At 37.1% G+C, this 26,556-nt stretch overlaps 1 protein-coding gene across 4 annotated transcripts in view; it reads left to right on the top strand.

Moving 5' to 3' along the window:
* agap1 (ArfGAP with GTPase domain, ankyrin repeat and PH domain 1) overlaps positions 1-26,556 on the top strand; it is a 241,979-nt gene that overhangs the window by 195,899 nt on the left and 19,524 nt on the right. For all 4 annotated transcript variants that reach the window (XM_077199206.1, XM_077199205.1, XM_077199203.1 and 1 more), the window contains 4 exons: positions 15-176; positions 16,182-16,336; positions 17,590-17,680; positions 17,885-18,107. In XM_077199206.1, coding sequence (XP_077055321.1) covers positions 15-176; positions 16,182-16,336; positions 17,590-17,680; positions 17,885-18,107 — 631 coding nt within the window. The remainder of the gene's footprint in view (positions 1-14; positions 177-16,181; positions 16,337-17,589; positions 17,681-17,884; positions 18,108-26,556) is intronic.

The following is a 26,556-nucleotide window of genomic DNA, read 5'->3' on the forward strand; positions in this document are numbered from 1 at the left end:
CTCTCTGTGTGCAGATACCAGTATGGGAGATTCTGTGTGCTCCAGCCCTAGCATATCCAGTACCACCAGTCCAAAGATGGATCCGCCCCCATCGCCCCACGCCAACCGCAAAAAACACAGGAGGAAGAAGAGTACCAGTAACTTCAAGGTGGATGGCTTCTCTGGAACTGCAGAAGGTACTTCCTGTCTCTGTCCCACACAATCTGGTCAGATCTCTGCTGAACATCTTTTGGTCTGCACATTCAGCCACCTTCCTAAGAACACTGGTCCTTAAATGGTCTTCAAACGTTCTCCTGTATCTTTGGCTGAGCTTTTGCAATGCCATTGATATTTTAAATGGGGAGTCAAATGAGGGGGAGTGTGCTTTGTGAGAAAACATTGCACAAAAGTCCACAATGAAATATTTGGATTTTAAAATCTATTTAAACCTGGAAACAGATGGAAAATTGTCAGGTCAATAATCAAATTAGCATTGGCAGGATGGCAAAATTTCAGTAGTCAGTAACAGCACCTGTGAAATTTAATAAGCAAAGACTAATTTGCATTAACACACTATTTGACTATTTAGCTTTTTTAAGTATTTTAAAGTTAATCATTATAAATAAACATTAATTAAAATAAATACATTAAATGCATGACATTGTAGCCTTTTTGTTTAAGCATTGCTTGAAAACAAGTATAGACAAGTGAAAAGTAATTGATAAAAAAATAAATAAAAAAAACCTTTGCAAGCAATAGAACGCAGTTATTGATGGTTTTCCTTTTCTTACTGTAAAGGGTTTATTAATGCTGCTAAAGCTATCCAGACAAGAACCGTGACCGTTATATTTTGTATTATTTTAATTTTAATACAAAATTGTTGGTCCTCTGTGTCCTTTTGACATCACTAAGATAAATACAAGTAATTTTTTTATTTGTATAATTGATCACATGAACTCCTTTAAATGAACTGTCAAAAATCCAGCTTTCTTTCTTTTTCTCTGAATTTCAAGTTAATTCATGTACTTTTTCATTCAAATTCTGAATGAATAATAACATTCACATGCAGACAATTTGTACAATATATAGATTCAGTACTTTTCATTAGAATCAAAGAAGCCTTCCCATATACCATCATGTATAAAAGCACATGCTGCATACACTGCTGCTGTCACACAAACGCAAGTGAGCACACACCGTCATGCAGTGAAGTTGCAGTCGAACAGATGTTTCTGAGCAGCAGATGTGCAATATGTTTCCTGCTGTCAGTATGGATCAGGCGGCTGACAGGCCTGCGTGGAGCAAGAGAAATATACTGAGTGATTATTACAATCTCACACAGAAAGGGAGGTTAAACGCCGTCTGTCACTCACACACACATAACTCCACTCAGCACTGCAGCCACCATTATGACACAGTGGATATATATTTGTATTTATTTCGCTAGAATTGAAGCTTAAAGTGATTTGATTAACATTTTATTTAGCGACACTTGTTTGTACAAAACTTTGCTAGAGGCCTACATAGGTTTACATGTGAATGTAATGTCAATGCAGATCTACAATTTACAAAATGATCTAACAAATTTGATTAAAAGTTACAGTAACACACTACCATTCAGCAGTTTGGGATTAGTATGTTTTTTTCTAAAGAAATGAATATGTTTTATTCAGCAAGGATACATTAAATTGATTATAAATGACAGTAAAGACTTTAACATTGTTACAGAAAAAAATCGATTTTAATTAAATGCTGTTCAGTTGAACTTTCTGTTTATCAAAGAATCCACAAAAATCTTAATCAGCAACTGTTTTCAACATCAGAAATAATAAGTATTTGTTAAGCACCAAAGCAGCATATTAGAAGGATTTCTGAATGATCATGTGACACTGAAGACTGAAGTATTGGCTGCTGAAAATTCAGCTTTGCATCACAAGAATAAATTACATTATAAAATGTATCAAATAGAAAACCGTTTTTGTAAGTTGTAATAATATTTTACAATAGTACCGTTTTTACTGTTTTTGATCCAATGGACACAGATGCGTAAATGCATGAAAAAGGTCACTGACAAAATGAAAATGTGCCCCACCGACTGCTTCTGTTAGTTTCAAACATAGCCGAGGATAATTTCCAACTGGAAATCAACTAAAAATCTCATAGTAAGGCTTAAATTACTACACTAATATACCGAATATTTATAAACAAAATTTGCATCAAAACTGTCTAATACCAAACTTTTATTAACTTTTTAAAGAAAATTTGGATATTTAAATTAACCTAAAAGAATTTAAAAATTGCTTGATCACAATATATTTATGAATCTCATGATATGCCTCGTTACATTTTCAAAATCTTATTGTGAATGTCTACACTTAATGCGGATAAGTTCTCAGTTTACTGTAAGTAGTTTATAACCTCTTTTCAGGGTGAGAATACAGTTCAAAAGTGTTATAAGGTCATCTGTATATATGTGTGTGTTTGTGTGTGAGAGAGACAGTGAGCATGTAGGAATGATGGATGAGTGTGTGTCAGCTCAGAGAGTGTGTGATTAATTAGACTGGACTTGTGTGGGTGGCCACGGCCTCTTGAGAGCGGAGGATCAGTGTTTGTTTAAAATGTTCCCAATCAACCCTTATTGATCCTCTCCCAAAGGGGGCCAATATATTGTCAGTGAGGGAAGAGTGTGTGTGTGTGTGTACATCCATGTGTCATGCTACATTATTTGCTTCAGAATTAAATGTATTCATTGTTTCTCTAACAGTACTATATACCATATATTTATGCATTCAGATGCTCTCAACTAGGGGATGTGACCCATAAATGTGCTTGTGGAACTGAAAAACTAGGTCCAAATAACAAAATTATACTGGTCCTCTAATTGTGCATAGGTAAAATGGCAAAAATAAATATGCATCAGACAGTATTAGAGTGCTAATTTAGGTCGTTGAAGCAATTAAAATTCGACATGCTAACATGAATTGGTTTCATGACAGGTTTCCAACTATGTAAATAAAAGAAAACAAAACTGGCAAGGCTATAAACTAATTACAATGATAATTTGACCACAACGAGATGTGACCACAATGTGTTTTGTGCACTGAATAAGTATATTATAATTTAAAATTTTATTATTAAATAACTTATTAAATTGCTTTTACTACCACTCAAAAGTTTGGGGTCCGTTGATTTTTTTTTTTTAAGAAACAAATTAATTCTATTCAACAACATGGATGAAGTAATTTATACTGTTAAAAACATTTTCAAATAAAATCAACTTTCTATTTATCAAAGAATCACAGTTTCCACCAAAAGCATAGCATTATAAGTTCAACTGTTTTCAACATCGTTAATAATAGGAAATGTTTCTTGAGCACCAAAATCAGCATATTAGAACGAATTGTGAAGGGTCATGTGACACTGAAGACTAGAGCAATGGCTGCTGAAAATTCACAGGAATAAATAAGTTTAAAAATATATTAAAATAGATAACAAATATTTTAAGTTTTAATAATATTTCAGAATAGTAATGCTTTGCATTTAATTAATTTTCATTAAATAAATTTATCCTTGGTGGGCACAAGAGACTTCTTGCAAAAACATTATTAAAAATCTTGCCGACTCCAAACTTTTGAACAATATTGTTAATGTGCAAAATAATTTTTTATTTATTTATTTATTTTAACTGTATTGGGTTGCCATTTGATGGCCAATGTAAAACCAGTTGAGACCTACTGATCTGATGCACCATGACTCTACCATGACTTTAGCATTTGAGAATTTTGAGAGGCCATCTGTTTCACTTAATTCTCTCTATGGTGCCACCATGTGGTCATGGAAGAGTGGAATTATGGGAAATGAGGCCCCTGGCAATCCTTGGATTGTAGTAAGCATATACATGACCATTGTTCCAAGATCATATTCAGTCTTTGATAAATCTCTGAACCTTACGTTTTATTTAGCAATTTATCCCATCTGGAGTTCTGTGTTGAAACAAAGAGATTTTTCTTGTAGTTTCTGACCTGTAGGGGTCTTCTGTGAGAAATGGGGTTGCATTAATGTACCTCACTCACCCCCTCTTTATTTCTTGCCATCACTATCTTTCTTTCACTCTTTACCCATTCTCCCTCCCCCTTTCCTTTTTCCTAACCCTGGAGAGCCACTTTGTCTTGCCCTTATTCACGTTTTTTGAAAAGGTTGAACGTTGTCAGACGCCGCCCGGTCCTCTTACCCAGCCCCCATTCGTCAGGCAGGCACTTAAGTGAAATATTATAAATAATCTACAGTATTGAAATCTTTTATCAGCTGTGTCACTTTCATTATTCAATAAGCGATTAGTAACAGTCTCCCAATTTAGCCATTAAGCACTTGTGCGTGGGGCCGGGGAGTGCTGTCACACCGCGGGCCTGCTGAGGGATAAGGCTGTCAGCTCCTCTGTTATTCATGAGCTCCACCAGCCAGGTACTGCGTCCATAGTGTTTTATATAACACACACTGTCACGGTCAGGTACTGCACTCAGTGTGTCTTATAGAACACTCACACACAAGCCGCGCTTCCATCACACTTCAAAATGCGCAAATTGAAATTGCGAATTGAAAATACGCCCAATGGAAACACGTCAATTTTGCAAAAAGTTTTTACGCTCACTTGCAGTGTTTTTTTTTAGGCAATTCGAAAAAGGAATATTTTCGCAAAACTGTAATAGAACAGACACCAGACATAGATGGCGCGGTATGTTTGGACAGAGAACGAGACAGAAATCTTTATTAAAACCCATATAAATTGGAATACTGAATGCCACAATCAAGACCTCAAAGCAGATATGAGGGATAAACACCAAGAAACACCTCATACGTGGCCACTCCCAAGTATAAGGTGCTTTCCTTGCCATTAATGCTTGGATAACATGCCTACGTCTCCTTCAAATAAAAGTAATGGCTAGTGCAGTGGCTGGGATATAAGTAAACCTACCAACATCTGTTGGCATCCTTTATGGAATTACTTATCGCGAGAGGAAAAAAAATTACGTTTCAGTCGACATTACATCGGTTAATGGAAACGCTGTCATTTCGCAATAGTTTTTTATCGACATTTAGAAAATATCGCAAAAGTTTCGCGCAAATCTGTAATGGAAACACTGCTATATGGGATCAATTTCCCGCCAGATGTATTGCGGCCACGGATCAAATATAATAAGCGTGAATAAAAAAATAACAAGCATGAAAAAAAACTTAAAACACATTAAAAAATATTTTTTACAAAACTTAAACTTGTGTTCATGCTTTCTTTAAAATTATGTTTTCCTTGGTTTTATTACTCTGTACTTTGCGCTCTCTTTCATTTTCTGCTAATAATTAATTTTTTTGTACGCTTGTGCTGTTTTTCTCTTCGCTCTTCTTTCCATGTTCTGCGCTTCCTCTTCCAAATGTTGCATTTCATGTGAATTAGGTCGGGCTTAAGCGTCACCATTGGTCCAGATTGTTCTAGATTGACAGCTCCTCCTCTAGCCAATCAAACGAAGAGGGGAGTTGACGTCACTCCAATGCGACTCGCGCTACTGATGCTCACTCGTAGCTACAGGTGAAGATAACCATCAGCTCAGCTGGCAAAAATCTTTCCGTGGCAGGACACCGCTAAACTGTATGTGTGCCTGCAACTCGACCTGTTACGTCTACCTGCCGATCCGTTATCGTTAAATTTGTCACCCTAACGACGACGACCTGTCACAGTTATGCCTGTCTGATGATCCATCATATTCACCTTTAATGCCCTGGCCTTACTTTTGGACCTTGCACTGTGAGCGTCGATCTCCTGCGAGCCACACAACAGTGTTTCATTAAAGAATTCCTGATTTGAACGAGAAATTTGAATGAATGACTCCCTCATAAAGACATTAACTTGACATGGAAGGGCAATGTCGGTCCTCCTGGGTGCAGAGTTTAGCTCCTCCAACCCTAATCAAACACACCGAAACCAGCTAATCATCATCTTTAGGATTATTAATACTGCTAGGTTTTTATCGGAGTTGACGCTAAACTCTGCAGGACAGCGGCACTCCAGAAACGACGTTACCTATCCCTGATCTTTTCAATAATTTTCATGTTGCTGTATTAAAAATGTAAGCTATATTTAAAACATTAATCCTAAAGTAATATGCAATTATGTAGCTGTGTAAATGAACACAATAACTATAATAAATCACTGCATATCAAATCCACCTGGTTTCTGTAATCTCCTCTGTACACTATCATTTTCATTAATCTTTTGTCAAATGGTGCATCTAGTCTAGAATTAATTTACCAGGCTACCTAGACTATAAGATCACTTAACAACAACAATTAAGAAAATATTTGAGGATAGCGTATTTAACTGTAACGGATCACCAGGTAGGCTGTGCGGTTTTTTTTCCTTTTATAAAGGATACATGTTTATTTTAAATTTTAGTTGTTGTTGTTCTTTGTTTTACATACTCTGAACTGTACCACAAATGCCTTTGTATTTGTCTTGTACTTTTTGCAGAGTATGGCTTGTCTGTAATGGATCTAAATAATATATATATAGATATATATATATATATAGATATATATATATATAGATATATATAAAGTTAGGCTTTGTGTAGCGTTGAAAGGCCAAATTCCTAAATTCTTCAGACGGGTAAAATGGACGTTTTTAACTTAATTTTTGCAAAGAAATGTAGTGTTTCAAAACTGCATGATGTTTTAGAGCTGCCTTAGCATATTAACATCATGGGCCAAGTATTGTTTAACACCAATTACCAGTGTGCGCATTAAAATGTAGGCTACCTCAAAAAAGAGGAATTTAATTATTTTTATGTTCAGAGTTCAGATAGCTTTACTGCTTAAAAGTCCTTGTAAAGTTTAAAATAAACTTGTCTTCCCCTGTACGAGTGAGCATCAGTAGCCCGAGTCGCATTGGAGTGACGTCAACTCCCCTCTTTGATTGATTGGCCTGAGATGGAGCTGTCAATCTAGAACTAGTGGACCAATGGTTACGCTTATGCCCGTCCTAATTTACATGAAACTCAAACTGCAACATTTGGAAGAGCAAGCGCAGAACATGGAAAGAAGAGCGAAGAGAAAAACAGCACAAGGTTACAATTGTTTTTATTATGAGCAGAAAATGAAAGAGAGCGCAAAGTACAGAGTAATAAAACCAAGGAAAACATAATTTTAAAGAAAGCATGAACACAAGTTAAAGTTTTGTGAAAAATATTTTTTTATGTGTTTAAAGTTTTTATTCATGCTTGTTATTTTTTGATTCACGCTTATTATATTTTGATCCGTGGCCGCAATACATTTGGCGGGAATTTGATCCCATACTGCTACACTTACATGCACTCTGATGGCAAGGTGCTACTTGAACAGTGTGCTTGGCTAACATCTCATGTGACACAAAACCAGCTAAAAACATGTTTGGTTCATATTTCACTCCAAAATCAATCAAATATTACTGCAAGAAGATTAACCTTATTTTAGAACCATCAAGAATGTTTGCATTGTGACATTATTTGCATTAAATATATTTTCCTTCTGAATTATCGTTATAATAATTTATTGAAAATATCTGTTACTGTATTGCAAAAATGTTTCTTTATACATCACAGTCATTTTTGTTGTACTTTATGCTTAAAGTAATAGTTTAATACAATATATTAGTTTTGCATATAATACAGTAAAAACAAAAAACTAAAATCCTTTCATTATTTACTCATTTTTGCGTCATTCCAAACTGCATGACTGCCTTCTATGAAACAACAACAAAAGAATATATTTCTAATAATGTTCTGATCATTCTCTTCCATAAAATTACAATTAATACAGCTTGGAGATTAAAAATAATTCAAAATCACCAGCCTGAATAATTTGTTCTGGAAATTGAATTGATCCAGTTCTCAACTTCAACACACTGCTGAAGTCTTCTGGTCGCTGCAGTCACATGCTTACTGTATTGGAGAAAATAAGTGTGAATAATGACTTGTATTTATATAGAGAAATGTAATTGAAAAGAGTTTTTTAAAAATTATTATAATGCGACTGTATACAGTGGATTCATTATCCATCTTATAAAGACATCCTAAAGGTGTCTAAGTTCCTTCATCTTCAATGCTCGTTGTTTTAGAAATGTATTTCTGAACACACACAATCTCAAAAGGGCTGGTAGAGTTTCAGATGATGTCATAGGGTCTTTCTTTAATTTTAGCTCACCTGCTCTTCTTTTTCCGAAACAGAGTCTTCTCACACACATTCCTCTTTCATCCCCCTACACACCCACACGAAGATCAATCCATCCCAGCATGCCGTGCATTTTTACACTCCTCGCATCCCCCCACAGTGGGCCGCTGAAAGCTCACCACTCAAATGGCAAACTTACTGCACGGACGATCACAGTTTATCAATTACCGCTGAGCTGTAGGGCCCTAAGTGGCCCTTGTTAAGTAATTACTACGTTTGATGCGAGCAGGAGAATGCGAGAGCCTTTGAAACCGGATCAGGCAGACGGCGTGGGTTCTGCGCTGCACAGGGACAGCGGGAGGATCATGAATGCCTTGATGGTTGCACAAAGAGAACGATACCTCAGGAAGGCGAGACGTTTTAAGAAACGGCCAGAAAGAGAAAGACATTCCAAAGGATGGCGGGGGCTCACAGGTGTCCTCAGCTGGAATCGGTCTGGCACGTGTTCGCATCGTTTAATTAAAGCGTTCTGCAGGTGAACGGCTCTGCGCTGTTTCTCTCAGGAACAAAGTGAAGATGGTCTCATGGCTTTCTAATGGTATGGAAAAAAGGACCATTCACCATCTCAAACTGAATGTTGCTGTCTGTGATCAACAAAAGCCATTTTGAAGTGTTTTTAAGACCTGCAAATGAGATAGAGACATGTTAAGAGCAGACATTCATGGAATTTATGTTATTAGAAGGCGAAGAATGGTTTGGGTGGGGGACCAAGCGTGGCACGTAGACAATAAGATAGAGTCAATGTATCCTATACAGATTCTACAGAGTCTATTGTGTGGAAAATAGCTTGATACTGGGTACACCTTATTGTAGTTTTTGCTTCTGATGCTGCGCACATGGAAGAGACTGGATGCGATAGTTTTTTTTTTTCCAGGATTACTGTTGTGTAAAAATGTCCCCTTTGGCCTAAGGGGAAAAGAGTGAGACTGCACGGAGCCAAAGTGACTTCAGGTCAGTTGCCGGCCCAACTGAGAAACAGTTATTTAAAGAGTCGAGACTCGACCTGTGTTAATACAGAGAGTAAACTGAGAATTAAATGATTTAAAGGCATTTTGCATAACGCAGTGATTTGTGTAATTTGTTTTCTTTACAGGCGTTTCTTATATGGACACACTTATGTACCATGGGTTGAATTTTATGAAAAATATCAGATTTCAGCTTTTTCAGTGTTATATGAAAGAGTCACAATAAACTTTTTTTTATTTTTTTATTTTTTTTATGTCTTCATCTTTTTTTAAATGCTTTTACAAGATTTTTGTCTCTATTCCTTGTCATAGATCCAAATTTTCAATCTTAAAATTAAATTTCATAATCTTGAAAATCCATAAAAAATAATTACATTTAAACAAAGATTGAAATAAACATTTTTTTTCTTAAAAATTCTGTCACACAGTCGTGGCTTAATTTGCACCACACTGAACTTGTTTATTAAAATAAAGTCTACTTTACCAAGAAGATAACTTTGTCAGTAAAAATACTTAAAACTTGAGATGAAATATGAACAAAAAAAGTAATAATCACACGTGAATCGAATATTTCCAATCAGGCTATAATTTTGACAATTTGTTTTTTACAAAACCATTGTTTCTGTGACCATAAACACAATAAATAATTTGGTGTGGTGGAATTGCACAGTGGTGGGATATTAAGAAGAATTTAAAAAGAATGTATTTGTATACTTTTGGACATTGTGAGTGGAGAAATTAAACACGGGGCCAAAAGTGCCATACTTGACGAAACACCCTTTATGCCACTGTTATGAAATGCATAGATTTATCTTTATTTTTCATTGCATGATAACACAACCTGACTTGTCTTTCACTTTTCCTCTCAAGCGGTGCATTATTATGTATTTTTTAAACTAATGCAATGTGTTTTCAACCCTGCTTCATACCCAACGACTTCATTGGCTAACTAAACATTTCTATATCTTTCTCATTTGAAGGAATATTTGCACTTTTGCCTGCTGACTGCAGTTCATCCTTTTTCAACCCTGATTTTCTCTGTGAATTGTATTTCATTGCTTTGACACTTCCTGTTTATTTCCCAAATATCTTTTTGGCTGTTCTACTTTCTCCACTCCTATCATTTGCTTTTTCGTCTTTTTTTTTCTTTCTCTCTGGCTATTCCTGTGCCTGCCGTCGGATGCAGCCAAACGTAGGGCATGGAAACTAAATCACGTCAGTAGTCTTCGCAACATTTACAGCAGTGCTTCCAACGTTGAAGGTAACTAGCTCCAGAAAACAGAGCGAGGGGGAAGTCAGTGTACCCCTGTTTTTTTAGTCAAGCCCCTCACGCATACAGTGAGAGCCTGTGAGTATGCTTTATCCTTCAGTCCTCCCTGATGTACTGTTAACCCCTGAAACACTCCCTGCTCGGCACTTTTAGGGTTTATTAGAGCATGTAACAATTGTAAAGGTATGCTTTGCTTCCATGATCGTGTTTGTATGTGTTAAAGTGCTGTGTTTGAGTTTTAATTATTTAGTGATGGTAAATTGGATGATGTAATTTGGTGATATTGAACACATTGTGGGAGGGCACATATAAGTTTTGTAGTGGTAGGGGAAAAAATCGATTCTGTTCAGTATCGCGATATTTTGCGCACGCAATTATATCGATACAGTAGCGCAAAGTATTGCGATATTTAATTATAAAATTATCTGTTTTACTTTCCGGTTTTCTCAGAGTTTACTCTGATCATTTACATTTGCGTATTACATCCACAAGGTGGCGCTTGTTGCGGTGCTTTGTTGTCTTACATTCGACAGCAAATTCAAATGAAAATGGCTTCAGTATTACGGTTGTACACGACGCTCCGCATCTTTCAAATCGAAAGTGTGGGTAAATTTCGGTTTTATGATTATTCTGAGGTTTATGTTACTCTATGTCTGCTTTATGTTACTCTATTGTATTTAAATAATTTTAAGTTATGTGCTGGGAGCTCAGTGAGTTTTGTTTGTTTCATATTAAATATTACCTGCTCGGTCTTGTCTGTCAGCGCGTTGTCATTGTCCTCTATTTTTCACTGCTTGAGAACATGGGTTGAAATCGCCCTCTAAACCCTCATTCACTAAGTTAGGCCTATTCCCTAAGTTAACGTTAGTCCACTAATACTGTTCACTTGAAGGAGTGAATGAAAACGAGTGAGCGACAGGCGTTGAGCGTACATAAGCTGTACATTCGTTAATGCAGTGCAATGTGGGACAGAGACGCGGTCTGACACGCGTCCCATTTTCTCACAAATCTCTACGTTTATTTAAATAATTCAAGATTGCTCTTATGAGAACACTCGACAAAACTGACATTTTGGCATAATTTGTGTGTGTTATGGTTTGTTCAAGCCCGAAAGAGAACTTGATACTGACGCGCGTCTTCTCTGTGGGTCGTGTGTGTGTGTGTGTCTAATAAAGGCAGGATTTAACGGATACTGCGTAATTGCGTTAAACATTTTTAACGCTTTAAACTTTTTTTTTTGTTTTTGTTGCAGTGCCGCGGTGGGCAAGTGATGAAACCAGTGTTGCAATGTGTCCCGAATGTTCAAGAACAAGTTTTTCAGTTTTTGCACTTCAGTTAATGTGTAGAAGATAATGTTTACAGGATTAAATGTGATATTTAAAGTGAGGTGAGCGGTCTTATTTTCATAATTTTTTGTAATGCCTTTGAATAATATGGGGGACGTGAATCGCAATATCGCAGAATCGAATCGCAATACTTGCTGTATCGCAATATATTGAGAATCGCAATAATATTGAATCGTGGCCCAAATATCGCAATACTATTGAATCGTCACATTTTTGCCAATTCCCACCCCTAAAGTTTTGGCCCCTCCTCTTTGCACGCCCCCTTTCCAACGACTCCACCCCTCCTCTGCTTTATTTATTTGTTCACATTTTTCCCTTGATGTGAATAACACCTGTAATATTTGCCAGGTTATTAATACTGGATGCTTGAAAGGAGAGGGGATAATATGGGAATTAATGACCTGTGTCACAAAGCAATACTGTGTGCTTTGACATTTCGCTCGGTTAATTTGTTTCCAAGCATTCAACTCTTCCCCTGTACCCCCAAGCACTTCCGCCTGGGCCGTGTGGAGGTAACACCCCCACCTTATCCTGCCTCATTTCTGTGCATGCTGCATCTTTTGCTCTGAGTTGATTGTGTGCCATTTGTTGGTAAAGGTTGCCTGTGTCAGAGTTCACAAATTTACTTGCCTCTGCAATATGCCTGAACATCAAACCACAAGAATAGAAAAGCGCAGAAATGATTGGATACCTTCGGTCTAAATTGCACAGAAAGTAATTATCGTCATATTAGTAGCTTGTGGAATATGGAGATCAGTACCAGGCACCAGATGAATGATAGCTGCCTCATTTTGAAGTTTAAGGGCGAAATAGAGGGGAGGGTTGGCTGCATGATGCCCTGTCATCGCAGTTTTTGTATTACACAATGGTTTTCTGATTAATTGTTTGCTAAGGGGAGGAGGCGGAGCCAATCTTCATATTTGCCTCTGATTATCATCTTTCTGCATTGTTGCTTTTCATAATTGTCAAATACCGCCCTCTCCCCAGCAGCACTGCAATTTAATTAGGGTGAGAACATTGCTGCTGACCCCAGAGGGCCTGGTGCCTTTGAAGGGTGGGTCCAATCTAGGCTGGGATGCTCCAGTGATCCCACCAACCCCCAAACCTTGCAAATTTTAATAATAAAAAAAAACTTAAAATGAATAAATAATAGGCCCAGACTTCCCAGTCACTTTTTGTTGATGTTTTGAGTTTGACTTTTGCTGTAAACGAGCAGATCATCTAATTTATGCTTGTTCTTTTGATCCAGAACAGGAAAGATCTCTTTCTTTCCCTTTTCTGAGTTTGGAGAGTGGAGAGGTTTAAGTATTCCGTCTACCAAGCATGTCTTTCTGTAAGGGAGGAATTTTGGGATTTAAACACAAGGCTCTTTTACAGCAGTGAGGGTGGCTCATGGCCCTGCGGGACCTTTAATATGACTTGTATGATAGGAGTTCAATTAGGCCTGTGATTGACTGAAGGAGAGGAAATGGTGTGACTGCACAGATTTCCCGCTGATTAAACTTGTGAAATGGCCTCACAGGGAGATGATTCGAAAAGCTTTCTCAGAACATAGTGTAGCCAGAAGAGAAGCCTCACAGACAAATTGGTTTGAATGCTTATATATGGAGAGAAGAACAAATAAGCTGTGAATACACATCGATAGATGTGTTTTAATCTTGCATTCGGCAAAATAAGTGAATCACAGAGCCTGGCTATCAGCATAAATAAAGTCTGGTCCACATTACAGCTTATTCTGGTAAAAACTGCCGCCTTATCTCATTCCAAAACTCTGCAACTGAAAAATGACAATGTCCTCACAAAAAAAATAAAAATTGTCTAAAAGTCAATTAACTTCTATTATATGTACAAAAACAATTAAAGCCTTCTTCAATTTTTTTTATTTTTTTGTTACACAAAAGAAAGTCCTACAGGATTGGAATGGCATGAGAGTTGTTAACTTTGATGCCACTGACCATAAGCCCCTACAAACGCATTCAACATGTTCACTTAAGCCATTGTGATAAACGACCTGACCTCTTTCAAACTAATTTTGCATTCAAACTAACATTGATAGCCAATCAGAATCCACCTAGCTTTAAGGAAGTAGAGCAGTGGTCCTCAAATAGCGGACTGCGGCCTTGTTCCAGACCCTGGCTTGGTTCCAACCGGACCTCGAGACAAAATGACAACTGTAGCACCAGTTTACCGTTTATGTATTTTAAAGTGAGCAGCACGTTAAAACAACGGAGCGGCTCACGCCACAAGCACTCAGGGTCGTTTATCGTAATGATCTTTCGGCACTATATCCTCTGATACTTCTATCGTTTCGTGTGCGTTGCTTCTCTCTCCCGCTGAAGACACTACAGCGCTATAAGAGCTTTATCCGCTTAACGCGGTTATTTTAACAACAGGAGAGAAACCGTGAACAACAATCTAGATTCATAAAACACTGCAGAAAATGAGAATGCTGCAAATACAACTATTTTTATCTGTCATATATGACTCCGACCATTTAAACTAGTTTTTTGGAAAGACTTTTTTTTTATCTATATTGAGCATTATTATGTTATGAGCATTTCATAATAAATTGTTAAAATTATTTATAGACAACTAAAACCTTGAAATAACTAGTTAAATTTGTTTTCTGTTCATGATGAGGGCATTTTGATTATGTACTTTGTTTATAGTAGATACTTTTTTTCAAGTCTGGAATTTTTATTTTCTTAAGATGAGGAAACCCCTGAATCCCCACACAGTAGCTTCTTGAAACCACTGCTTTGACTCTGAGGCCCAACATACTCATCTTTGATGACCATTTTGACTGTTTAGGTTTTTGTTGTTGTTGTTGTTGGTTTTTTTTTACAAATTGGTACTGCTGCCCAGATGGAAATTTATCCAAAAATTTATTGTCCGGACCTCTGCTGGGAAGGAAATATAGTGACCGGACCTCTTGGAACTTTATTTGAATATCCCTGATAGAGCATTTAAAGCAGCAGATACCTGCAGCCCACCTCAACAGTTTAGTTTTCCTGTTTAGTTCTTCCTCATTGAAACTAAATGTATCCTGACTCCAACTGAATCCCAACGGTAGCCAATCAGTTGTTCTAGGCATTTTTGTGTAAAGGGCATCTTGAGTTCATAAATATGCCATCTAAGGCTGAGATGAGTTTGTCTGTCAGTGATACCAGCCATCAGTGAGGGATTTGATTGTTTGATGTATTCAAGAATACAGAGTTTCCAGGTTGTTTCCTGTTCTCATTGTCCTGCAGAGGCTATGGAGTGCATGGGTCTTTCCACTTCATATGGCATTTTGGCCTGTGTGTGTGTGTGTGTGTGTGTGTGTGTGTGTGTGTGTGTGTGTGTGTGTGTGTGTGTGTGTGTGTGTGTGTGTGTGTGTGTGTGTGTGTGTGTGTGTGTGTGTGTGTGTGTGTGTGTGTGTGTGTGTGTGTGTGTGTGTGTGTGTGTGTGTGTGTGTGTGTGTGTGTGTGTGTGTGTGTGTGTGTGTGGGTGGGTGGGTGGGTGGGTGGAGAGAGAGGGGTATTACTTCCCTGATTACTTCTTCATTATGTAATTGCCCACTCCAGAGTAAATTATAAACAGAATGTGTAAAGTGTGTGATCTCTTACTGGCTCAGATTGTATTTCAGGGGGGGGATCCCTTTGATTGTGACACACCAACACATCTCATCAATGCAGGTTCTCTGTTCAAGCCATCTGCTTGCCCCTTCCATTGCTGTCCCATCTGATCACCCAGTCAATGGCCTTTTGTTCCTAACACTTTCCAAATGTTGACCCTCAGTGCCGCTAAATAACCTCCCTCCATTTCTCTGTACTCAAATTCTTGAGATAAACTCCTGAAAAGGGAGCTCTCACTCTCACTCACTCACTCTCACACACACATTTTCCTAATTGTCTCGTGATTGGCCCATTAACCTAACCAGGGCCCTGGATAGTAGATCCATATGTCACTTTGCCTAGGGAGTGTTGTGGACGGGACCAGTGGCACGGTTGGAAAGATTGTGATGCTGGTCTGGTCTGTAATTAGAGGCATATCCTGCCCAGGGTCGCGGGGCAAGCCCTCCAGGTCAGAGGTTGTAGAATGTGTCCTGCAGCTAACAGGTGCTCCACAGGGGCGAGAATCCTTCCTGGTGACTTTTATCCCAGATCAGTACTACCTAAGTGTTTGAGTTAAGCATTCATATAATGTCTTAAGCTGCACCCAGAAAACATCACATTTATAGAATGTTCATAAGTTTCTTGAAAACAAACAAAAAAGACATAAATATTAAAAAATGACATGCATCACTTAATAAACATTCTGATTATCTGCTGTTGTAGCTGTTGGTTAGTAATCATCCTGACTCTTTTCTCCCATCTGGTCTAGAACAAGAGGACAACTTTGAGTTCATCATTGTTTCTCTGACGGGACAGACTTGGAATTTTGAGGCAACATCCTATGAGGAGCGGGACGCATGGGTTCAGGCCATTGAGAGCCAGATCCTGGCGAGCTTGCAGTCCTGTGAGAGCAGCAAACAGAAGGTAGAAAACAGATTCAAAGCACTAAAACAGTGCGTTTCACATATTATGCTATGTATTTAGACCAGGGGTTTTCAAACTTTTTCATGCCAAGGTCTCACAAAAATGATGTTCCACTTGCAATGGACCCCATTCCTATGATATAAAGGCAGGTGTGTAGTTTATGGGTCAGTTTCTTTTAATCTATTAATTTATTCAAAATTACATAAACAATGCAGTTTACGCATACAGTAACTTGAATACGCCCCTTCTATGAGGAGAGTGTTTTCAATTTCTGAATAAAAATTTAATTTTAATTAATTGGGGGCATAAAGTAAGCCTCTACATAATTTGATTTTTTAAAAGTATTAAAAAAATACATTAAAAAAGCCTCACTGCTGCTTAATAAATGAAAAACACTTGTTTTCCAACACAAAGTAATGTGATTCAACCAACATGCAGATTACTGTATTGTAAAAACGTTTATATAAATATATATAAAATATATATATATATATATATATATATATATATATATATATATACATACTTTCCATAGATCCCCCTACAATCATCTTGGACCCCAGTTTAAAAACCCCATATTTAAATGATTGTAGTCAAAGTTGTTGGCTGACGTCCTTTCTTGTCAAAGAGTTGGTGTTTTATCAAGTGTATAAGATAAATAAAATGCCCCACCTTCTTGTTACATGACGCTATATATATATAGCTGGGGTGGTGATGGCGCAGTGGATAAGACACATGCCTTTGGTGTGAGAGACCCGGGTTCAAATCCACTGTGAGACACCAATGTGTCCCTGAGCAAGACACTTAACCCCTAGTTGCTCCAGAGGCGTGTGACCTCTGACATATATAGCAAAACTGTAAGTCGCTTTGGATAAAAGCGTCATTATATATATATTACACATTATATATAACAAATTCATGGCCATGTTTAGAAATTGTAATTACTTTCATTCTAATATTACCCTCCTGCAGTATTACATGCCAGTTTCATAGCTAGAATTTTAACTCTCAACCCACTGTGTGTTTATGCCTCAGGCCAGGGCAAATTGCATTTCCCTGGACCTTCTACAGAGTGCCTCTATTCTTTTTATTTAGCTCCGCTTGTTTCCCCACTTTGGAATCTCATTTCAGCATAAAATGCTGGGTGTTTGCAATGTTGCTGTGTAATCAGAATTGCCTAATGATGCTTTATAATAAGCTTCATGAGAGTCATTATCTTTGAAACAAACTTTAACTTACTTATGTGCCCGTAGTCTCGTCTGAGCAGCCAATCAGAAGCCATCGCGCTGCAGTCCGTCAGAAACATGAGAGGAAACACACGCTGTGTGGATTGTGAAGCTCAGAGTGAGTTTTGACCTGAATAAATTTGTTATAATCTGAGATCTGTTTACACATTTCGTATTATGTGCTGATCATTATATATTGGTCTGGTTAAATGATGCAACAAACAGAATGATCCTTCTATATGGACAAATTAGGGTTATATATGCCAAATATACATGTTTATGCCGTTTCATTTTTTCTGTCTCTCTTTTTTGGCTTTTTCAGATCCTGATTGGGCCAGTCTGAACCTAGGGGCTTTGATCTGTATCGAATGTTCAGGCATTCATCGGAACCTGGGTACTCACCTGTCCCGTGTTCGCTCTTTGGACCTGGACGAGTGGCCCCTGGAGCTCATCAAGGTCATGTCTGCCATTGGCAATGAGCTGGCTAATAGTGTGTGGGAGGCCAATGCTCAAGGACGCCTAAAGCCTGCTCCTGATGCCAGCAGGTACACTACATTATTTCCTCTTTTTATCTGTTTGAGCTTTTCACATAACCAATAATTTCACTTTGTTGGTGTAACATCTATCATTATTTCCACTTAATGTAAACAAGGTGCTGATTATATTTTCCTACTTTATATTTCCCAACTATATAGTATAGCAAAAAAATGTACAGCAACAGAGTAGTATGGACGAATATATAGTATTAAAAAAACGGTAGTCAAAAAGTACACTGATAACCTTCTACTTCCACTGAGATTCTGCAGTGCGCATTCGATGGAAATTTTAATATCCCATGGTTATCCCATTAATAACCAATGATGTTAACTGACGCCGTAGGTCACATGACAGTGACAATCTGCCTTATAGCATGTGTGTGTGGAGTTCTGTGGAAAAACCTAAAATCAGATTTTTCCTTTTCCTTGCTCTTCCGTCTTTACCAGCGTAATTATCGGAAGAGAGGCTTTAGTCCCACCAGCCATCATAACAAATTAGTGCTGACTGCTGGCCGCCAAAATATCGACTTCCCATTCCACGCCGGCCTCATTAGTCACCTGAAGCACCTTTTAATTACTCCCCTCCTCTCTGAAAATCTTTCGATATGGATCCGCCATTTTCTGCCGTCCGTTGTCGATGTGCTAATGCGATTATAGTTCCTCATGTAGCTGTTTATTTATGTATGTTGAAGGCATGTGGCCCCCTGAGTGGGAAGAGGAGATTACAGAGAGGGTCAATATTATCTCAATTAACCTCAGTCACTGGACACTCTCTCATCTCTCTACTCACCCTCAATACTCCTGCTGAAATAGACGGAGTGTAATCCAGTGTGATGTTTTTGACTGGACCTGGCTTTTACTTAGTGAAATTGAAAGTTGATTTGAAATATATTTGTAGGCTAAGCAGACAAGGTTCATAAGTAAAAACATCCATTTTACTGTACATCAAGAATATTAAGAATATAGTAGTTGACAATAGGGGTCCTTGGTTCAGTTGTCATTTTTCAATCTCCTTTATCCCACCATCTTTTTGTTATTTACTTGAAATAGCCCGCTAAATAATTTTAAAATCATCTTTAAAAAAATTACTTCAAAATCACATACATATTAGGTAGGGGTGTCCCCGACTAAGGATTTTCATAGTCGAATCAGAATCGTCAAGTCTTCCGTACAGTCGACTAATAGTCGAATCGTGTGTGGGGTTGGGGAGGGGGTGGGGATTTAACATTTTAAACCCGCGATGTACAGAACATCACACAAAGATAGAAGAAAATATATAAAAACATTTCGGATCAATAAAACTAAGAAATAACATAAATAACTGCAGAAAGGCCACACTGCAGACAGGATTTGCATTTCACATGCAAATCAAATTAAATCAGCTAATGCTCCAAGTAGCCTACAGAGCGCAACATCGATGCACCGAAAAATAATCAACAACTAATTTACAGAATTAAATTAGAACAGAACATACCTTTCTAATAAGTAAAAATACAAAACTAAATAAGTCAGAATCAAGTCACAAGATGCAGAACAAATGTGTGCAAAGTGCCTAAAGTGCAGGGGAACATATATTCAAAACACAAGCCACAAATAGTTAAATTAGATAACCCGGAGTAATCAATAAATTAAATAAAAATAAATAAATTATAAAAATATCGAAAGTCTAGCCAGAATTGTCAACTTTGTCTTTTTAACTGCAGAAACAACAATAAACTCTAAACTCGAATGACAGTTTCTAAACATGTTCACAGCATCCAAAAATCACATTAGAACCGGCTGAAATGTTTTGAAATACTTGTAGGATACCCTACCTGATCGAGAGAGAAAAAAATCTAGTCTTTCACTCTGTCTGTGTCTCTATCCATTTGAGTCTTTTCAAATCGTGTGCGTGGATAAAATACATTCTAAAACACTACATGAAAAATGTTTAACGGCTTAATGTCCTAAGACAGTTATATTAATAGATCAAATTATGTACACACCTTATGTAGCCTACAGAAAAGCAGATGAGCCCAGAATATGAACACAACGAGTTTAATTAAACTCTAATTTTCCTCCCATTGAAAACCGTTATTATAAAGAAAACGCTTTACGTGACTTTCTATTGGAGGAACACGTTGCGTTCATATTCTGGGTTCATCTGCACAAAGTAGGCCTATGGTTTCTCAATGAGGTATGTACTATACATTAAGCCATGTAAAAGTGCCCTTTAAGTGTTTTAAAAGCTTTTTTCACGTTAAGCGTTTTAGAATGTCCAGAGAAAAAAAACAACTTGTTAACGTTGAACGTAAGAAGTGCGATCATGGTTTTCCTGATGCTAAATCCAGCCTTGGAGAATATCCTTTCTGATGGTGTGCATCCAAACTTTAGATTTTCTTATCGCAGACATTTTTAAAGATTTAAATCCCTGCCGCCAAAACGCTCCTCTTTCGGTCACGGATCGAAAGTGAAACTTAAATCTGTCACGGGGTGTTTTGATTTATTCACGCACGTTAGAAATATTTATTAAAAGCTTCTTCCTTTACACATTTGTATTTACAGCATTATAATAATAGGCTTCTATATTAACGTATTGACAGAAAACCGGTAGTTCTATGTGAAATCAGACATTGAGCTGCACCCTCATATAACCTTCTGCGAAGATTCGACCGTGAGATTGGTAGTCAAATCAGGCTCCTCCTATCGATGCATCGAATCTTCAACTATTCGGGGGTCCCCCCTAATATTAGGACTATCAACGTTAATGTACTGACACATGCAAATAATTCTAAATCTTTGACGCGGTAAAATAAAAGCGCAAATAAATTAATGAAGCATGTGATATTGCCTCATTAAAGTAATTCACATCACACATTCAGATTATTTTAGAAGTCTTTAGAAGAATTCTATTCTAACCCTTTAACCTGATTTTGCGTCTCTGTTTGAGATCAGATCATTTAAATTTGTTAAACTCTGGGAAAATTTTTCAGTCCAATGATCCTGGAAGCGAATTCTTTCAAGCAATTGGTCCAAACAGTGCTAATGTAAAGGAAATCAGGCTGATTACATCAGTGATGGCAGAGAGTAGAGACTTGCGTTGCGTTTTCAGTGAATTATTTATTCCAGTGTGTTTCGCTTTAAAAGATGAGCTCTGTCATATTCTGTGATTGCTGTATGTTTAATTTCACGATAAGTGTGCAATTAATCGCGATTAAAACATTATTCTTTTGACAGCCCTGGTCCGACTGTATATTAAAGTCCCCATGAAATCAAAATTAAAGTTTTTTGGCTTTTAGTATAAATGTATTAGCTTAAGGTTATCTATAAGATAGTATGCTCTAAAACAGGGGTCTCCAACCTTTTTTCATTTGAGAGCTACTTTTTAAAAAAGATAGTGGCCGAGAGCTACTCATGTAGGCTAATACAATACTTAAATCTCTTAAATAATGTCTCATAACTCTCATATTAACAACTAGTTTTTGTAGAACGATATGTCACCCTTAAATGTCAGAGAAAAGAACAGAATCAGAGATTCATTTTTTTAAAGAAAATTGTACTTTGCATATTATACTGTAAAAACACATAATAGTTAATTTTTATAGTGTATCTTAACTAGAGATGAAATGGCATGAAAATTTCATGATTATAGTGACCAAATTGATCACGGTTATCACAGAATCCTGTTCAAAAAGTACTAATACTACACAATAAAATCAGTTCACCAAGGTTTATGTCGAAAAACAGCAAATAACAAATATAATTAGAATTCATTTGCACTTTTTGTTTACATAAACAAAATAACAACATTAAAAATGATGGCCAGATTTTAAAGGAGTGTCTTGCGACATGTTATCTACTAACATGTAGCCTACAAGTTAAAATAAAGTTTTGACAAAAAAAGATTTATAAAAAGCTTGCATATTTCAGCCTTTAAATCATTTTTATAAAAAGAATGAGTCAAAAAAGATAAATTACTGACGTTCACAATGCACATTAGCTTATCTTTCATTATTAATAGTAAAATTCGGTCCGATTTTCCCGTGGCGTCTGTCGTTGCTATGCAACCATGCACTGCGCTCTCCACAATGTCAAAGAAGTTTTAGTAGCTAATGGATTTTTCATCTCGCTGCGCCTGGAAAAAATGAGCGCGTCGCTTCAATTATGAGCTTCCAACATTTGAAATAACGAACTTGAGCACAATCAGGCCACAAGCTACTTGTAGCTCGCGAGCGACATGTTGGAGACCCCTGCCATAGACCATTGGCAACCGCAATGCTAGCTCCACAGATGAGGCATACAGCTTTATCTTTAACGTTAGTGAAGAGGAATTCTGTTTCCCACTCCTCGTTAAAATAATAAGTCTTCTTCTTTTTTGCATGACCTGCATCATCAGCCATAATTAATCTTTTTTTATTTTTTATAGTTCAATTTATCTTATGTATGTACCGTCTGCCCGCGACCGCCTCAACTCACAGAAGTTACGTTGCGTTTTTGTTTTTTTTGAAAGCTGCTCGACGTGCAGATTCTAAATATTTCAAATTATTTTATTATGTTTTAATGGTATATGAAATGTTACCATTAGTTATTTTCTCATTTTATGCCATCATCATAAATAATAATAATAAAAAAAAGCGAAATGAAAGATTACAATTCAGGCTATTTATAGAACGTGCGCACCATGTTGGAGACCACTGCTCTAAAACAATGACAAAATTTGCACACATCTACACCCACCACACTTGCTCAGCATAATTATGTTCACTGTTTTGCTTTAGTAACAGTTGCGTGTTAAATCTAAAAGGGGAGTCTATTAGACTGTGGCTGTCATAAGCTATCAAATGCGGCTTTTCCGAGCTCAACAGCTCTGTCCGAGCTGTGATATAAACTAAACGCTATTGGCTATTTCAAAAAGGGGAGGGGCTGTTCTATATCTCCCGCCCTGTTTTCCTGTTTTAGTGGATATAACATCAACAGATTGAATAATGCTGCACGTTTCAAGGCACTTCAGTGGACCTTTAAGTGTCTTTAACTACCATGTACTAACATTTAAATTAATGATTTGATACAATGCATTTATTGTGTACATACATGTTTTTAAATTGTACTTATATTATTATAATTACCTGCATGTAATTATATCTTTTATAATTTCTGTATTTACAGCTATAATTACACTGTTGACTCTTTCCTTCCCTTTTAACCCACCCTGAAACCTACACATACCACTAAACCCGTCTCTAACTTTATACCCGTATACCACCTCAATAGCAGCACTAAAGTGTTTTGCAATACATGCACAAAAATTAAGTACAATGTACTTATTTTGTTAAAGTACATAGTAGTTAAAGACACCTAATTTAAAGTGTAATTTATGAAAAGAACTATTATAGTTTGATTATTTTTTATTTTATGTATACTTTTATAAGTGTAATATATAAATAAAATGTAAAAAAAAATAATGTATGCCTTTAAATTGAATTCAGAATTGCATTTCTATCAGAATCTGACAAACTTCAGTTCCCTCATGAAATTCTAGGGGTTCATGAAGCCTGGTTGGGAACCCTGATAAAAGCCATAAAAAGCCATAAAATGGCTGAGAATCTTGTAGAATTCGACTTACATTTTAAAGACTACGTGGCCACCCCCTGATTGTGTGCGCATGTGATTTTGTCAGTGCTCTGTTGCGTGTAATTTGCTGCCTTCCCATCCTTTACTGGACGTTTGAATTGATTTAGCTTGTAACATCCAAATTGATTCAATCTGATTGGATAAAGCACATTTGACTGTAGTGAGTGTGTCAAATCTAAAAACAGAATATAATCTCATGTATACTCTATACTTCTTTGAAAATTAAGTTCTGTTGATATGATTTGCATTTGACGTGTGTGAAGTTCATGGTTTTCCTTATTAGAATGTCTCAGTCTTGAGACATTTTTGAAGCGTTCATACATTTGAAGCGCTGTCTTATCGCTAAATGCTGATACTCAGCAAGCTTGTGTCCTGGTGAACAGCTCAGGCATTGGTGTGTGTGCTCTGCATCCAGGATTGGTGGCTGATAAATGAAAACCCTCCCTCGTGGTCTCTCAAGTGAGTAATAGAGCTCGAAATTTCATTTTGCAAGCGACTGATTTAATGATCCAAAGGGTAATTAATGGGCTGATTATCTTAATGTTAAATATGGCCAGCAGCAATTAGACTGACCTCCCGCCTGTCAAGGTCTGGGCTACTCTCGTCTTTCAATTAGGGGCATGTTTGGGGGGTGTGAGCTGGAGGTAAGGGGGAAGAGACACGTTGTCTTCCATACCTCTTTCTCCACATGCATCATTCCTCGTTCTCCAGGCTGGAATTATGTTTCAGAGTGATCACACCCAGACAGCCCACCTGGATCCAACTAGAGAAATTGTATGTTGTTTTCAGCCTCTCTCTTTTTTCCTTTTTCTTTTTGACCCACCTATTTCTATAAGGTTTTGTTTAGCATTTAGCCTCAGCAACCTCTGCCTCTTCTTCCAGCCTTCACTGTTAATCGTCTTTTAAGAGAATGTCAAGAGTTAAATTAATGGTGCTGTATGTTAGCTGTTCTAAAACTATACTTGCTGATTTGGACATGGCCCCCTCTTTCTAAAACCCCGCCCTACAAGAATACTGTTGCATTTTAAGCACTGTTTAACCACAGCGGCTGTCTTGAGGAAATTAGGAAAATAAAAAATGTTCAAGCAACCTCCACTGGACCACTTGAGATAAACTGACCCTAATGCCTAAAACTGTTGGTAGCATTTACAGTTTATTTAACTTTTTAGTCTTTTAGCTGTAATTCATTCGAACAAAACAATATAGAATTTTAATGTTGTCCATTTATTGGTTATTGGATTTAGAGTAAAAAAAACAAATTAAAATCTGTTTAAAAATCCTTTTTTTGAAGTTTATTGATCCTAGGACTGTTATATTTCAGGGCACTTATATCAGTGATATCTGTCAGTTAATAGGGCTATTATTGAGCCATTAAAACATGTTCTCTGTATTTAACTGTTTGCTTTAAAGCAAAGGGAAAGTTTCTTCCTGCTGCCTCATGGGCTGCTTGGCCGTTATGTACGATTGAGCCTGAGAGAACCTCTAAATATACCCATTAACCTTTTATTGCCTGGGATAAATTCACACCTTCTCTGCCTCTAAAACTCTATGAGGTCACCGCTATGGGCTTATTTTTGGGATTGTTTGACCACACACACGCGTTCACACACACTCTCTCTTAGGCAATAGGTTTTGGCATGAGTGCTCTTTGTTGGCAGCTAGGCCATGTTGCAGTCTCATTTTTTTAATTAGTGTGGTGCTGCCATGGACACCAGAGCCCCCTCTCCCCTTCCTCACACACTAGGTGCCGGTCTGTATTAGCGGGCCAGGCAGGGTAGGAATGACAGCTCTGCTAATTGCGCCTCGTGGTGACTTATTGGGAGGGTGGCGCTCGCTGGCATCTCACACTGCCAACCCTCAGCAACACTAACGTTTCGCAGCCTGTCACCAAGCGTGAATATCTTAAAGTGTGAAATACATGCATTGTGTGCGTTTTACACACCCCTTTGTTCCAAGTGCATGTTAGTGATATACTTGTTTTCTCATGTTATCTGAGTGTAATTAATAGCAGAAAACACTATCAGATTTTTACTGATTATAGTGGCATGCTACAGGAATGATGTTTTTTTTGTAGGCCAGAACATGGAAAGATTAGTTTAGCATTTCTGGTTCCATTGTCCAGAAGTCAATGATTTTTTTAATGGGTTTTTGGTTAAATGCCTGAAATAAGGTCTGTGGTGAACACAAGGTCAAGGTATTTTTCATATTTTATGCTGCGACATGAAATGTATCAGTAATACCTCCTGTGAAAAAAAAAATATATAATAATTTTTTTGTTTAATCCTTTTGCTTGTCTTGAAAAAGGCGTTTTCTAACAAGTGAATGAGAGAGACTAAAAAGGTTGCTGGGGATATGAAATGTCATCACGCTGATCAGGTAAACTCGTCTAAACGCTAGTTGTGCTTATAATCATGCTATTCTAACTCAGACTTTTTAAAAAAAAATAATATGATAGAGTTGCCTAACCAGGGGTGGTGCCAGAGGATTTTTAACATGTGCTGAGGGGGTGCTAAATCATTGACGTGGAGCTGTGCAATTATTTATATTTATATATATATATATATATATATATACATACATACACTATTAATAAATGAACAAAACTTGGCCACTCAATACTTACAATACTCAATACCACTCAATATTCAATTATTTTAATTATCACAATTAAAGTTTTAATTTTATTAAATTGAACAAAAACAACATTCAGCATTCAATCAAATATTCTTAAAGATTTATTATTATTAATAATTTTATTTCAACATAATATCTCGTTATTACGACATAGTATGTGTGCGTGCAACAAGCAAGATGTGCATTTGTAAATCCGATGACGCATGTGTATTGA

Source organism: Siphateles boraxobius, unplaced genomic scaffold, assembly GCF_051911475.1.
Source record: "Siphateles boraxobius isolate OS27281-9 unplaced genomic scaffold, OSU_SipBor_1 41, whole genome shotgun sequence".
NCBI lineage: Eukaryota > Metazoa > Chordata > Actinopteri > Cypriniformes > Leuciscidae > Siphateles > Siphateles boraxobius.